This window comes from Aquila chrysaetos, chromosome Z (assembly GCF_900496995.4).
Source record: "Aquila chrysaetos chrysaetos chromosome Z, bAquChr1.4, whole genome shotgun sequence".
In the NCBI taxonomy this organism is placed as follows: domain Eukaryota; kingdom Metazoa; phylum Chordata; class Aves; order Accipitriformes; family Accipitridae; genus Aquila; species Aquila chrysaetos.
In genome coordinates, this window is record NC_044030.1 from 1,998,127 (window position 1) to 2,011,214 (window position 13,088).

Sequence of the window (13,088 nt, forward strand, 5' to 3'; positions counted from 1 at the left end):
TACTCCGTGAGCACAGTTCGCCTGACTTAATAACACAGCTGGGCCTGAGTGGTAATTTTCAGTCGGAGTTTTGCTTTCCTAGTTGTATGTGACTGAAAACTTCTTTTTGGAGTGAAGTTTCTCGTGGTTGGTCTGGCGGCTTAGAAAGCCGTGTGAAATATTTGTCGTTTCTGAGTTATCCAGATGTCAATGTAGGGCGATAGTTTTCCCTTTTAAACTGTTACTGTTGCTTGGTTTTGGTTTGGCATTGAGATAACTCAAAAGTCATTACTTTATAACATCAGGTGTTGCATATCTATACTTCCTTTCGAAAAAACCACACACTTTGCTTTTTAAAGAAATACTGGCTTCTTTCTTCTTCCAAAGCTAAATACTGAAGCTTTCAGATTGAGATTGTACCGCTTTCCTTCCACATAGTTAACTTTTAACTGTGGCGGTACGTGAGCCAAGCCGCTCGGTCTCATGTAAGCCAGCTTAACAAGCCTTCACAAAATGTAGCATCCACTGTATGCCATTTGTGCATGAAGTTTTTGGCTAAGGTAGTAAGTTCGAATAAGCAGGGAACAGGCCTTGGTCAGGACACACTGTCATTGGCAAAAGAGGTATTACAAAATCGACAGCAGTTACAAAGCTGACTGGCTATCTTTGGTCTTAACTGCACAGTGATTTGGTGACATGGTAAAGAGTAGGGTTGTGACAGTATTTGCCTTCGAAGAAATGTAAATACCACTAGTACAGCAAAAAGGTGAGGTTCTTCTAGTAATCGCTAATATTTTCTTGGAATCGTTAATGAGGCTGTGGGTGAAGGAGGGTGGCAATGTGTTATGCTACCCATGGTAAAGCTGCCTGATGATAGCATATTGGTTAGAGAATGCCTGCGGGATGTTAAAATTAGGTATTCTCTAATTATGTAGGAAAAGGTAAAAATGCTCTTGTGTGGGGGAATCTAAAATCTTAGCAATTGAAGACATTCAACAGCTTAGAGGGTATCGCAGAGTGATAGCACTGTAAAATACAGGAAGCATGTCTTTATATGCTCCTCTGGGTTTGGAATTGGGCAGATCTGGTGTTCTGAGTGTTTCAGATATCATTTCGCTTTCTTTCAAAAAAAAAAAAAAAATCATTCTTTGCTCACAAGAGTACTGGTCTTCACAGGGTAGCCCTAGACAGAAGCCCCAGGCGATGGCTGTATCTGTTGCCGAAGTCACTGCCGTTACTTACTGCCTGCCTGCCTGTCTGCTGGAGGTCTGATGTGCCACCCTTGGTGTTAGTCTGGGCACTCCCCAGCCTGCCTCAGTCAAAACATGGTGGGTTAAGACAGAGGTAATATTTATAGTGTTTAAGCTGACCTGACTCTTTTTGTCTGAAATAGGTTAGCAGGTGCTGGTAGGCGTAGGAATGAGATGAAAACTTCCAGCAGGCCAACAGTACTGAGCAGCTGGGGGCGGACAAGGGCATCATCATTTCAGAAGCATAGTGCACACTCAGAGGGCTGTCTGCCTTACTGAAATACCTTTAATTATTGGAGTTTTCTCACCAGTGCCTGGATTTTGTCTGTTTTCTTCAGATTGCTTTTTCAGTGATAGTAGCAAATTATGACCATATGTTAATCTGCTAGTTGCCTTGACCATGGTTTTTACGGAATTGCCTTTTATGTACTAGTTAGCTAATGTTTGGGAGAGCTTCTTATAATTACTCAGTGGGGATTTATCTGTTGGTCTCTCTTCTTTTAAGTTCACAACCTTATTTTTTTTCTTTCCCCTGAAGACTCAGCGCTGACTTTGGACGTTTTGTCCATTACTGGCTCTATAGAAAAAGTTCTGAATGCGACTCTATTGCTGGTACTTTGAATTTGACCCACTGTTCCTTTGGGGAACAATGTGCTGTGGTGACTGAGGAGTTTTTTAGATTTACAATAGATTCCTGGAATTCTTTGAAGTAAAGCATACATACAAAGAATGAATGGATATCTTTTTTTATTTTTTTCCACTCGCTTACTGAAACAAATTGGTTAACAGTAGGCATGAAAACATCTGCTTATGAAATTTAATGCTGCCCTATGAATTTTTTTTTTTTCTGCCTTAGAAAAGACTTTTTTTTCTCTTTGTGAGTGTGGTCTTACATATATCTACTTCGCCTGTAGATCAGTTTCACAGATCTGCACTGAGTGGAATTCCTGATGTACAATTTAATGGGCTTAAAATGGGTTTTTTTCATGGATGTTGTTCCGTGTTTTAAGTGCTGCGGTTAGAATGTGCGTTATGTATATATACAAGCTTTTATTTTTGAGAGGAAGACTCTGGAGTGAGGACTCCGAGAACTTAATGTTTAACTACTCGCAGTATTCCTTACACTGTTCTTTGTAATGTGAGTCTTATTGGAAGGTGAAAAGATACAGCGTTCAATTTTGTATGATCCTTGCTCAGCTCACGGTCGGATACTTAGTAGTGCCAGGTTTGGTAGTGATTTTTGTTTTATGGCTGAGTGCTTCTAGGAATTAGGCTGAGACCCGCAAGTCGTTTCCCTCCAGCTACAGACTCACTCTGTTAACAGAGTGGCCAGGGTGCAGTTTCACAGCCTGTTCACATTACATCCCCACTGCTGGAAGGGGCAGCACTCCTCTCCTCTTCCTGCCCCATCCCTCCTGGCCGTATGAGAGATCAGCTGGCTGCATAGGGAGCCGGGTAAGGAAGCCGATCCAGCTGATACAGAGCTAGAGATACAAAATGCTCCTTTCTCATTGCATCAGCTTGCTCACTAGCACCGATGCCATCAGGAGAAAGGATGTGGGACTGTGGCTGGGAGTGGAGACGCTGGAACAAGGAGAAGGGCTGGAAGTGTTGTATTGTATGGGCTTCAGCAGATCATGGATCCGCAGCCTGGGTCACCCTGTACTTGAACTGACTGTGGTGAAAGCCCCTCTACCAGTTTCCTGAGCAGTCTGATCCTATGAGTTAATTATTAGTGATACTGCTGGTGAGAATGGTGTCCCACTCTGTGGACTAGTGCAGTCCTCATGTAACTGCTTTTTTTCCTGTTGCACTCTGCTGGAGCGTATCGACTTCCAGCTTGATGGAACCTCTCTGGTACTGCAGTTTGTATTCTGTTGAGCAGGTATCCGAAAAGGAAAGATGAACTGTGTAGAGTTTATCAGGCTAATCACGTGTTTCTGCTTTACAGTTCTGTAGTTTCTGTATTCTTCCAGCTTCCTATTGCGCAGCAGAAATTGAAGGGGACCAGTCTGTGCTAAGCCTACTATATAGACATTTAAGTCTTGGAAGTATTGTTTTTTGGTACTCTCCTGGTTTTGGCTGGGATAGAGTTAATTCTTTTTCTAGTAGCTGGCGTAATGGATTGGTTTGGGTTTAGGATGGGAATAATGTTAATAATGCACTGACATTTTCAGTTGTTGCTAAGTAGTGTTTAGACCAAGTCAAGGATTTTTCAGCTTCTCATGCCCAGCCAGCAGGAAGGCTGGAGGGGCACAAGAAGTTGGGAGGGGGCACAGACAGGACAGCTGACCCAAACTGGCCAAAGGGGTATTCCATACCATGTGATGTTGTCATGGTTTAAGACCAGCCAGCAACAAAGCACCACGAAGCCGCTCACTCCCTCGCTCCTCCCTGCCCCCAGTGGGATGAGGAGGAGAAGGTATAAAGGAAAGCTCATGGGTCGAGACAAGGACAGGGAGGGATCACTCGCCAGTTATGGTCATGGGCAAAAAATAGACTCAACTTAGGGAAAAAAAAAATAATCAATGTAATTTACTGCCAGTCCAATCAAAACAAGGATAATGGGAAAAAAAAATGAATCTTAAAGCCCCTTCCCCCCACCCCTCCCTCCTTCCCGGCTCAACCCCACTCCAGATTTTCTACACCTCCTCCACCCCAGCAGTGCAGGGGGACAGGGAATGTGGGTTGTGTTCAGTTCATCACACCTTGTCTCTGCCGCTCCTTCTTCCTCAGGGGGAGGACTCCTGACTCATCCCCTGCTCCAGTGTGGGGTCCCTCCCATGGGAGACAGTCCTTCATGACCTGCTCCAGTGTGGGTCCCTTTCCACGGGCTGCAGTCCTTCAGGAACAGACTGCTCCAGCGCGGGCTTTCCCATGGAGTCCCGCCCATCTTGGGGGGCATCCCCCTGCTCCGGCGTGGGCTCCTCTCTCCCCGGGCTGCAGGTGGGCATCTGCTCACCTGCTCCCCTCCGTGGGCTGGTGGGGACAGCCTGCCGTCTCACCACGGGCTGTGGGGGCATCCCGTCCTCCCCAGCTCCTCCTCCCCTTCCTCCTTCACTGACCTCAGTATCCGCACAGGGGTTCCTCTCACATTCCAGTCTCCTCCCCCACTGCACGTTTTCCCTTCTTAAATACCTTCTCCCAGAGGTGCTACCACTGTTGCTGATGGGCTCAGCCTTGGCCAGAGGCAGGTCCGACTTGGAGCTGGGGAAGCTTCTAGCAGCTTCTCACAGGAGCTGGCCCTGTAGCCCCCTCCCCTGCTACCAAAACTCCGCCACACAAATCCAAAACATACGTCATGCCCAGTATATAAATCAGGGGAAGTTGGCCGGGCGTGTGGATCGCTGCTCAGGAACTAACTGGGCATTGGTCGGCAAGTGGTGAGCAACTGCATTGTGCATCACTTGTTTTGTATATTCTAATTTGTTTATTATTATTTTAATTTTATTATTGTTATTTTTATCATTATTATTTTCTTCCTTTCTGCTCTGTTAAACTGTTCTTATCTCAACCCACGAGTTTTACTTTTTTTTTTTTTTCCTCGATTCTCTCCCCCATCTCACTGGGTGGGGGGGAAGTCAAGTGAGCGGCTGCGTGGTGTTTAGTTGCTGGCTGGGGTTAAACCACAACATATACTTACCTGAAATATGTATTGTCTTAGCAACTGTAGTATTAGCTGAATCAATATATTTAGTATGGTGGTAAATTTAGGAAACTCTTCTGTCAGCAAATAGGGTTTTTCCTCAGGCAGGCAAATGAAATAAAATATTCTTTTTTGTATATGTAGAAAGAGAGAGGATGTTTAAAATAAGAATTAGCTGTACACGTTGTCAATTGGACTGCAAATTAGCCAGTTCCAGTGTTGACTGGAAGCAGGTCCATACCTGAAGCACCAGTGATACTAAATGTGTTTATGTTTCTTGATGCTTGTGCATTTAAATTCAGGCCCATCATATTACGTCGTTCAAGTTTCTGCTTTTTTGTTTTTGAAATTTATTATCAGTTGTCAGTAAGGAAGTTTTCCTGTTCACTGCCAATTTGCAGTCAAAGTTTAAGCTAAGTACTTATTTTTTTGAGAGGGACATACTGAAAAATGTTTTTGACGGTATTGAAAATATTCTTGATTACTCTTAAGTACCCCTAGGCATCTCCAAGATGTAGATAAGACATATGAAATTTAATAGGAAGATAGCTTTAGAAATTGTGAACTATTTCCCAAGACAGCTAGTCTGGATTTGTCTGAATTATAAGCTTCATAAAGTTGCCATTTTCCATTTGCAATTAAATCCTTTAAGATATTTGTTTTGAATTCTCTGGATATTTCAGCTGCAGTGTACATACTCTGCTGGCCTACTGAGCTTTCTTCACCGTGTCAGCTTTATGCAGTGTGCGTGACGAAAGCTCCTGGTGGGACACAGGAAAAATGGGTTCTCCTGTTTCTCGTCATCCCTTAACTGAAGTATATTTTGGCTTAGGAACATGCATAGTGGACCTCATTCTTGTTTTATTTCTGCTACATGCTGAGAGTTAGTAGCTCAGTTGTACTTTGCAGCCACTGTAAACCTCTGTGCTTGAAGGAAAACTGTCTTGGTTTTTAGAGTAATAACTGCTTGTCTGAAAAGATGGACAGGGCGATTCTGATTGATCGTGTTGTCAGTGTGCCAGGTGCACTGCAGGTTGTCCTGAATGTTGGGTCAAAGACCAAGTCCAACAGATAACATCGTGGTGATAGTTTCTTTTACAGTTCTGCAAGCTGGGCTTTGCAAAGCCTCAGACTGCAAGTTTGAGTGAATGTCATATTTATGCATAGCACCATTAGTGTATAATACATGCAAATCTTGGTCTCCTTGTTTACTGTCATGGTTTAACCGCAGCCAGCAACTAAGCACCACGCAGCCGCTCACTCACTCCCCCCCCTGCCCCCCAGTGGGATGGGGGAGGAAATCGGGAAAAAGAAGCAAAACCCACGGGTTGAGATAAGAACAGTTTAATAGAACAGAAAAGAAGAAAGTAATAATGATAATGATAACACTAACAAAATGACAACAGCAATAATGAAAGGATTGGAATGTACAAATGATGCGCAGTGCAACTGCTCATGACCCGCCGACCGACACCCCGCTAGTCCCCCAGCAGCGATTCCCCGCCCCCACTTCCCAGTTCCTATACTGGATGGGACGTCCCATGGTCTGGAATACCCCTTTGGCCAGTTTGGGTCAGGTGCCCTGGCTGTGTCCTGTGCCAGCTTCTTGTGCCCCTCCAGCTTTCTCGCTGGCTGGGCATGAGAAGCTGAAAAATCCTTGACATTAGGCTAAACACTACTTAGCAACAACTGAAAACATCAGTGTGTTATCGACATTCTTCACATACTGAACTCAAAACATAGCACCGTACCAGCTACTAGGAAGACAGTTAACTCTATCCCAGCTGAAACTAGGACATTTACCTGAAGAAGATGCTAAACCATATTCTTTCTTTGCTTTCTTCCTTCTTGTTGTAAGTACTAGAGTATACCTTGAAAACACCCAGCTTATTTTCTAACATATGACGGTGTAATTCCTCTTGCAGAACCTGTGTGTTATAAACCCATCCCAAGAAACAAGATGTTGAGTAAGTGGACTAGATTTAAATAAAAAAAGGCACCACAGTCAAAGACAAAACTGGAAGTGTTTTCAAGGGAGAAATATGTTAACAGGAAGACTTGGTAGTGAAAGAGCCATTACATAAAGGCATTATGGAAATACAGTGAAATGAGGGATAAATAGATGTGCTCATGCACACAATCTGTATCTCTCTTGAAGAGATACAGAAGAATAATAGTCCATGTAGTGAAAGAGTATCTCCCCACTGAAGCATACGATTAAATCTTGTGAAATAAAATCTGAACGACTGGGAATTGTGTATCTGTATGTTGATAACTCCCAAGCTGCAAGGCTGTGTTAACATAGCTGCCCACCTCCAAGCCAAGGACAAATATTTCTGAGCAAGCAGAGCCATCAAAATCAACAAAACTATTATAAATGCAAACGTACCTTTGATACGTGGTAGTCATTAAGTGAAAAATCAATGGAGGTTTCTGGATACTTTATTTTATATGTTTGTATTTTGGAATAGCAGAGTTTGAAGTTCAGAATAATAAACTACTGGCTATCACAGTGATCACTTACTGAGTCCTTCTTTGTTTTGTCTGTATTTCTTTCTTGCCCATGTAGGCAAATCAGGCTAAAAAGTTTTCAGGTAGCAGCTGTATGTTCCTGCCTTGTTCTGTCACCTCAGTTGTACCAGGTAATGAACCAAATCTGAGAACTGGTAATTTAAAAGTATAGCCTTTAAAAAAAAAAAAAATGGGGTGGGGGAGAAAGATAGTTTTAGCTCAGATTAGGTCCTTGCTCTGGTTTAACTCGGATCTGATTTTCTGAACCGGTTTGCTATGCATTGCTACAAACAGTTCTGTCAGCACAGCTGAGAGGGGGTAGTGTGGGTAGGGGGTGGGACCGCTTAAGTCGTTTTGCAAAGATGTGTTTGGGAATACGTCCTTTGATTCTAAGACCTGGGGGCAGGAGCGGTCTTTGTTCTGTATTTGTTCTCTGTGACACAGTGGGGTACTTGTTATCTGTCCGGATGAAGTCGAATACAGCTTTCCCTTGGGTTGGATTTAACATTTCTCAGCATAAGAAATTGTCCTCAATTTTTAGAAATTTCAAGCATGTTCTGATAATGGCAGCATGAAAGCTCCAGGTTATCTCACTCAGTGTTATGTCCAGTTGTGATAATGAAACTTCTATTTCCAACAAGATGCAATAGATGCTTAACTACCATGCTATGTGAGATTTCATATCTGTAGCAAATGCCAGCTAGTATCCTGACTTGGTACTTTATTTCTTAAGACATGATTTTCTGTTGTCAGTGACTCAGAAACAGACAATGACATTTTTGGCACACAGTGCCATTTGTTCTCCATTGTTGCTCCTTCTAAATAGGTTATAGCTCTTGATTTCTAGCATTACATTCATGTGAATCATCCCACCAACTTCACTAATATCAGATAGGTTGAATGTACGTTCCTGCAGGAGTGCTTTAAGTTCTTGTTCATTATCTTCCCAACATCATTCTGTGGGCAATTAAAGATTATTTTTTTTAAATTTTGTCTTTTCATTCTTTGCTCTGTTAGTTCTACTCTCCTTGTCTTTCTTTCTGGTGAATATTTAAGTAGTCATAAAAATTAGGATAAATCCCTAAGGAGCAATTGTGAGAGGACCACACCAAAATAACCAGAAGTTTGAAATCTTGGCTATGTGAGGTAGTTGGTCGAGGGAGGAGGGGAGGAATGGAAATATGCTGAGATGGGAAATCTAGTTCCTTAATGATACCAGCCTATACCTGCATTTTCTTGGGATGAGAGAGATAACTAATACCTGGTTTGTATCAGACAGAAATTGAATTTTTCAAAGCTAGTAGCCTGTTCCTTTGAGAAGATCAGATGTTGCCTACCCAGGGAGGTCCAGAGGAAACATTTAAAAGAATATTGTTTAGAAAATTCCTGCAAATTACAATCTTTAGGGAGTACTACTAACAGGAATATAAGAAAGCTTTATACATGTGGTAGTGTTAAACTATCCAGCTTTCCACAAAAGGAGCATGGTGTACATAACACAGTATTTTTTCTTTGTTTGCCTGTTCTATCTGCATTTATCTGCTGTTCTATAGCAGTATAGGATAGCAGATCAATAAATTTTAATGTTTTACTTTATGGGAAATGCTGGTAACTCCCAACATCTGCCCCCTGCCAGCCCGCCCCCGCCCCCGAAAAAAAAAAAAAAAAGTAACATGAGGCTGGCCAAACATGGGAATGGGGCCCAGAGAAGTTGTGGAATCACCATTGTTGCACATGTTCAGAACTGGACTGGACAAGTGCCTCAGCACGCTGTTCGGGTAAGACCTGCTTTTTTAGGAGGTTGGACAAGTTGACCTCCAAAAGGTCCCTTCCAGTATGCATGATGCTGTGGTGCAGTGCCTCTGTGTTTTGGATAAGAAACATGATACTTGGCAAGGTCTACTTTTGTGTCAGTTGTCAAGTTAAGTTGTCATATGTAAAAATCTCCAGTGATTCTACCTGTACAGGACATGTTGTGCCCTTTCTGTTGTTTGGACATGTCTACCAGTGCCACAGAACAACCGAGCGTGCTTGTTCCACCATGGGACTGTGGCGAGGGTGACCAGTGGAAGTGGACAACAGGAAGTTTGGTCCGAGGAAAACACTCAATAGCTTTGTTATTCCCATGCTCGTTCTGTAATGGCAGGGTGAATGAAACCAGGGGACTGGAGTAGAGTGGGTGAGGGGAAGTTTGGAATGAGGAGTTGAGTTGGCAAGCACTCGAAAGGACGAATGAGGACAGCTTGGGGAGGGAGTGGAATGGCACTAGAAGCTCTCGGGGTGGAATGAAGCCAAGTGGGACTGGGAGCTTGTGAGAGAACTAGGAGAGGATGATTGAGAGGTGCTTAAATATGGGGGAGGAGGAGGAATTGAGGATGAGAGAAGCATTAGGGTCATACTTAAAGCTCAAGAGAGGAAGATCAGCCAAAAAACTGAATAGCTCCTTATCAGGTAAGCACCTTCATTCTACGCATTGACAGAGGCAGAAGTGCAGTGAAAAAAAAGCAAATGTGATTATGCCTTCTGTATTGGGTTTGTGTGGCAAGGTTTTGGTAGCGGCGGGGCTACAGGGGTGGCTTCTGTGAGAAGCTGCTGGAAGCTTCCCCCATGTCTGATAAAGCCAATGCCAGCCGGCTCCAAGATGGACCCGCCACTGGCCAAGGCCGAGCCCATCAGCGATGGTGGTAGCGCCTCTGTAGTAACATATTTAAGAAGGGAAAAAAGTTGCTGGGACACAGAAACTGCAGAGAGACGAGTGAGAACATGTAAGAGAAACAACCCTGCAGACCCCCAGGTCAGTGAAGAAGAAGGGGGAGGAGATGCTCCAGGCGCCGGAGCAGAGATTCCCCTGCAGCCCGTGGGAAAGACCATGGTGAGGCAGGCTGTCCCCCTGCAGCCCAGGGAGGTCCACGGTGGAGCAGATATCCACCCGCAGCCTGGGGAGGACCCCACGGCAGAGCAGGGGCATGCCCGAAGGAGGCTGTGACCCCCTGGGAAGCCCGCGCTGGAGCAGGCTCCTGGCAGGACCTGTGGCCCCGTGGAGAGAGGAGCCCACGCTGGAGCAGGTTTTCTGGCAGGACTTCTGACCCCGCGGGGGACCCGCGCTGGAGCAGGCTGTGCCTGAAGGACTGCAGCCCGTGGGAGGGACCCACGCTGGAGCAGTTTGTGAAGGACTGCCTCCCATGGGAGGGACCCCACGCTGGAGCAGGGGAAGAGTGAGGAGTCCTCCCCCTGAGGAGGAAGGAGCAGCAGAGACAAGGTGTGATGAACTGACCCCAACCCCCATTCCCCATCCCCCTGCGCTGCTGTGGGCAGGAGGTGGAGAAAATTGGGAGTGGAGTTGAGCTGGGAAGGAGGGAGGGGTGGGGGGAAGGTGTTTGAAGATTTGGGTTTATTTCTCATTACCTTATTCTGGTTTGGCAATAAATTAAGTTAATTTTCCCTAAGTCGAGTCTTTTTTGCCCATGACAGTAATCGTCGAGTGATCTCTCCCTGTCCTTATCTCAACCCTTGAGCCTTTGGTTATATTTTCTCTCCCCTGTCCAGCTGAGGTGGGGAGTGGTAGAGTGGCTTGGTGGGCACCTGGTGTCCAGCTGGGGTCAACCCACCACACCTTTGTTTTGTTAATGACTTGGATGATGATGGTGTAGAGAGTACATTTATTGATTTTACAGTGAGTACGAGACTGGGAGAGGATTCAAGTTCTGTGAAGAATAAATTCAGAATTTCAAATGTCTTAGAAAAATTGGAGAAAACAACATAAAAGAAATAATGCCATTTGAAAGGACAAATGTGAAGTTTAGGAAAAAAAATGCAGTGTGGAAAGGCAGAAAGAGTAGTTTGCTCAGACTAGAGGATACTAAGACAGACATGAAAGCAGTCTCCAGGTATGGGAAGGGATACTACAAAGAGAAAGGGCATAAACTTCCTAAGTGTCAGGAAGTAAAGGGCTGTGACAAAAGTTAGGAAAAAATATTCTCCTAAAAAGGGTAGTTTGACATTGGAACAATTTCTCTTTACAGCCAAAATACTCATACTATGTCAAACAGAGTAGTTTAGTTGTCAGTAATACTGGGGGATGTGGTTTCTCTGTAATTGCTGGAGAGTGTACACTACCACCCACCTTGCATGGAGAGAAGAACTTCAGCTTTGGTGAGTGAGGTTTCCCCTTGCCTTCCATTCCTCCAGGCTGTCAACTGCAGTTGGAGGTAGCAGAGCAAAAGGCAGGAGGTCTGACAGTTTGGATGTCCATTGGGCACAAGATGAGGTTCAGGCATGAACTTGGCTAACAACATGAACTTAATCTTTAGGGAGGTTGTGGAGTATTCATCATGGGTATTTTTTTAAAAGAATTCAGCCAAGACCCCACTGGACAGAAACTTAGATGTAGATGACACTAACTTAAGTAGGAGAGTATTTTTACTTTCTCCACATTGTTTTTTGTATAAGACTGAGTTTAGTGCATGGGTGCTGAGCTAAGTTTGTGCAGGCAACCTTAATTTCGCTATTTCCTGATAGTTGTAGACTTGACAATGTTTTAATAGTGTCTTTGGGTAAGGAAGGCACACATAGTAAGTGTATACTATCATCTATGGAAACATGATATGGACACTTTTTAAGGTTTTATTCATCTGCCCGGTGATTTTATCCAGCTTGAAGGTGTTTTAATGCACTTAGAAGAATGGTTGCCAATAGAATGAGTCTGTCATACTAGGGAGTCTGGAACTGGACACAGCACTCCAGACATGTCTCAGCAGTGCAGAGTAGAGGAGAAGGATCATGTCCCTCAACCTTCAGGCAGTGCTTTTCCTAAAGCAGCCCAGGATGTTGTTGCCAGGATCTTCTTCACTAATTTGTTTCTTCAGGTCTGATTTTAAAGTTCTGAGCAGGATTAGATATATCGTCCAGAAAAGATTTCCTGCTTTCTTCTAAATCGTGGATTTTTCCCTTTCAGACTATAGTGGCCTGAAATAACATTCATTATGTTTTGTGAAGTCAGAGACAATAACTCAAAAGGTGTATCCATTGGAATGGAGAAATTTGCTTCAGCTGACTCTTGCAAGACTGAGAAATAGTTTGAAGTTGAGTAATTTTTAGGTATAGACTTATCTGGTAGTTGCTTTCCATTTAGTTTGAAGCCTATACTTAATTCTCATGGTAGTTAAACATCTGGCTAGTTAACACATTTTAGTGGGAATATAAAAACAATATATCTCTGCTATACTGGGCATGGTTTTAAAGCATTTGAGTCCTAATTTCAAATAATTTTCGATGTGGAGTTCATGCTGTTTGAGGTTTTAGGTGCCTTTAGTTTTGAACGTCTCTGAGGATAATGCTCTGTCCCCTGTCCCTCTCCCCATATTTTTTTTTTTATCTTTATCATATTTTTTGTGTCACCTTCCAGATTTGTACCAAGTCTGCTAAACTTCATTTACATCAAGAAAGCGTGTATTTTGTCTAGCATTGCTGATCTTTTATTACAAGGTTTGTTTGGGGTTTTTTTATTTACTTCCCATCTGCTTTTCCCCCCTCATTTTCTTGTTTTTTTCTGCATCCTTTTTGATGGCTTACATGGAGAGTCCAGAAGTTTTGGTTTCTCTAAGATTTTCTTTCTCTTCCTTTTTCCCTCCTTCTCCAGCACAAGGAATTTAGGACAAATGGGTTTTGCTTCTTCAGACTATGTCACATCTTTAAGCTGTTGT

General features: G+C 43.7%; 1 protein-coding gene across 4 annotated transcripts in view; it reads left to right on the forward strand.

Moving 5' to 3' along the window:
- The first annotated feature begins 1,155 nt into the window (after positions 1–1,155).
- Positions 1,156–13,088, forward strand: part of FAM172A (family with sequence similarity 172 member A) — a 272,178-nt gene continuing 260,245 nt past the window's right edge. For all 4 annotated transcript variants that reach the window (XR_003922007.2, XM_030004919.2, XM_030004920.2 and 1 more), the window contains exon 1: positions 1,156–1,307. Coding sequence is in view for 3 of the 4 variants with exons in the window: in XM_030004919.2 (XP_029860779.1) it covers positions 1,305–1,307 (3 nt within the window). In the remaining variant the exon portion in view is untranslated. The remainder of the gene's footprint in view (positions 1,308–13,088) is intronic.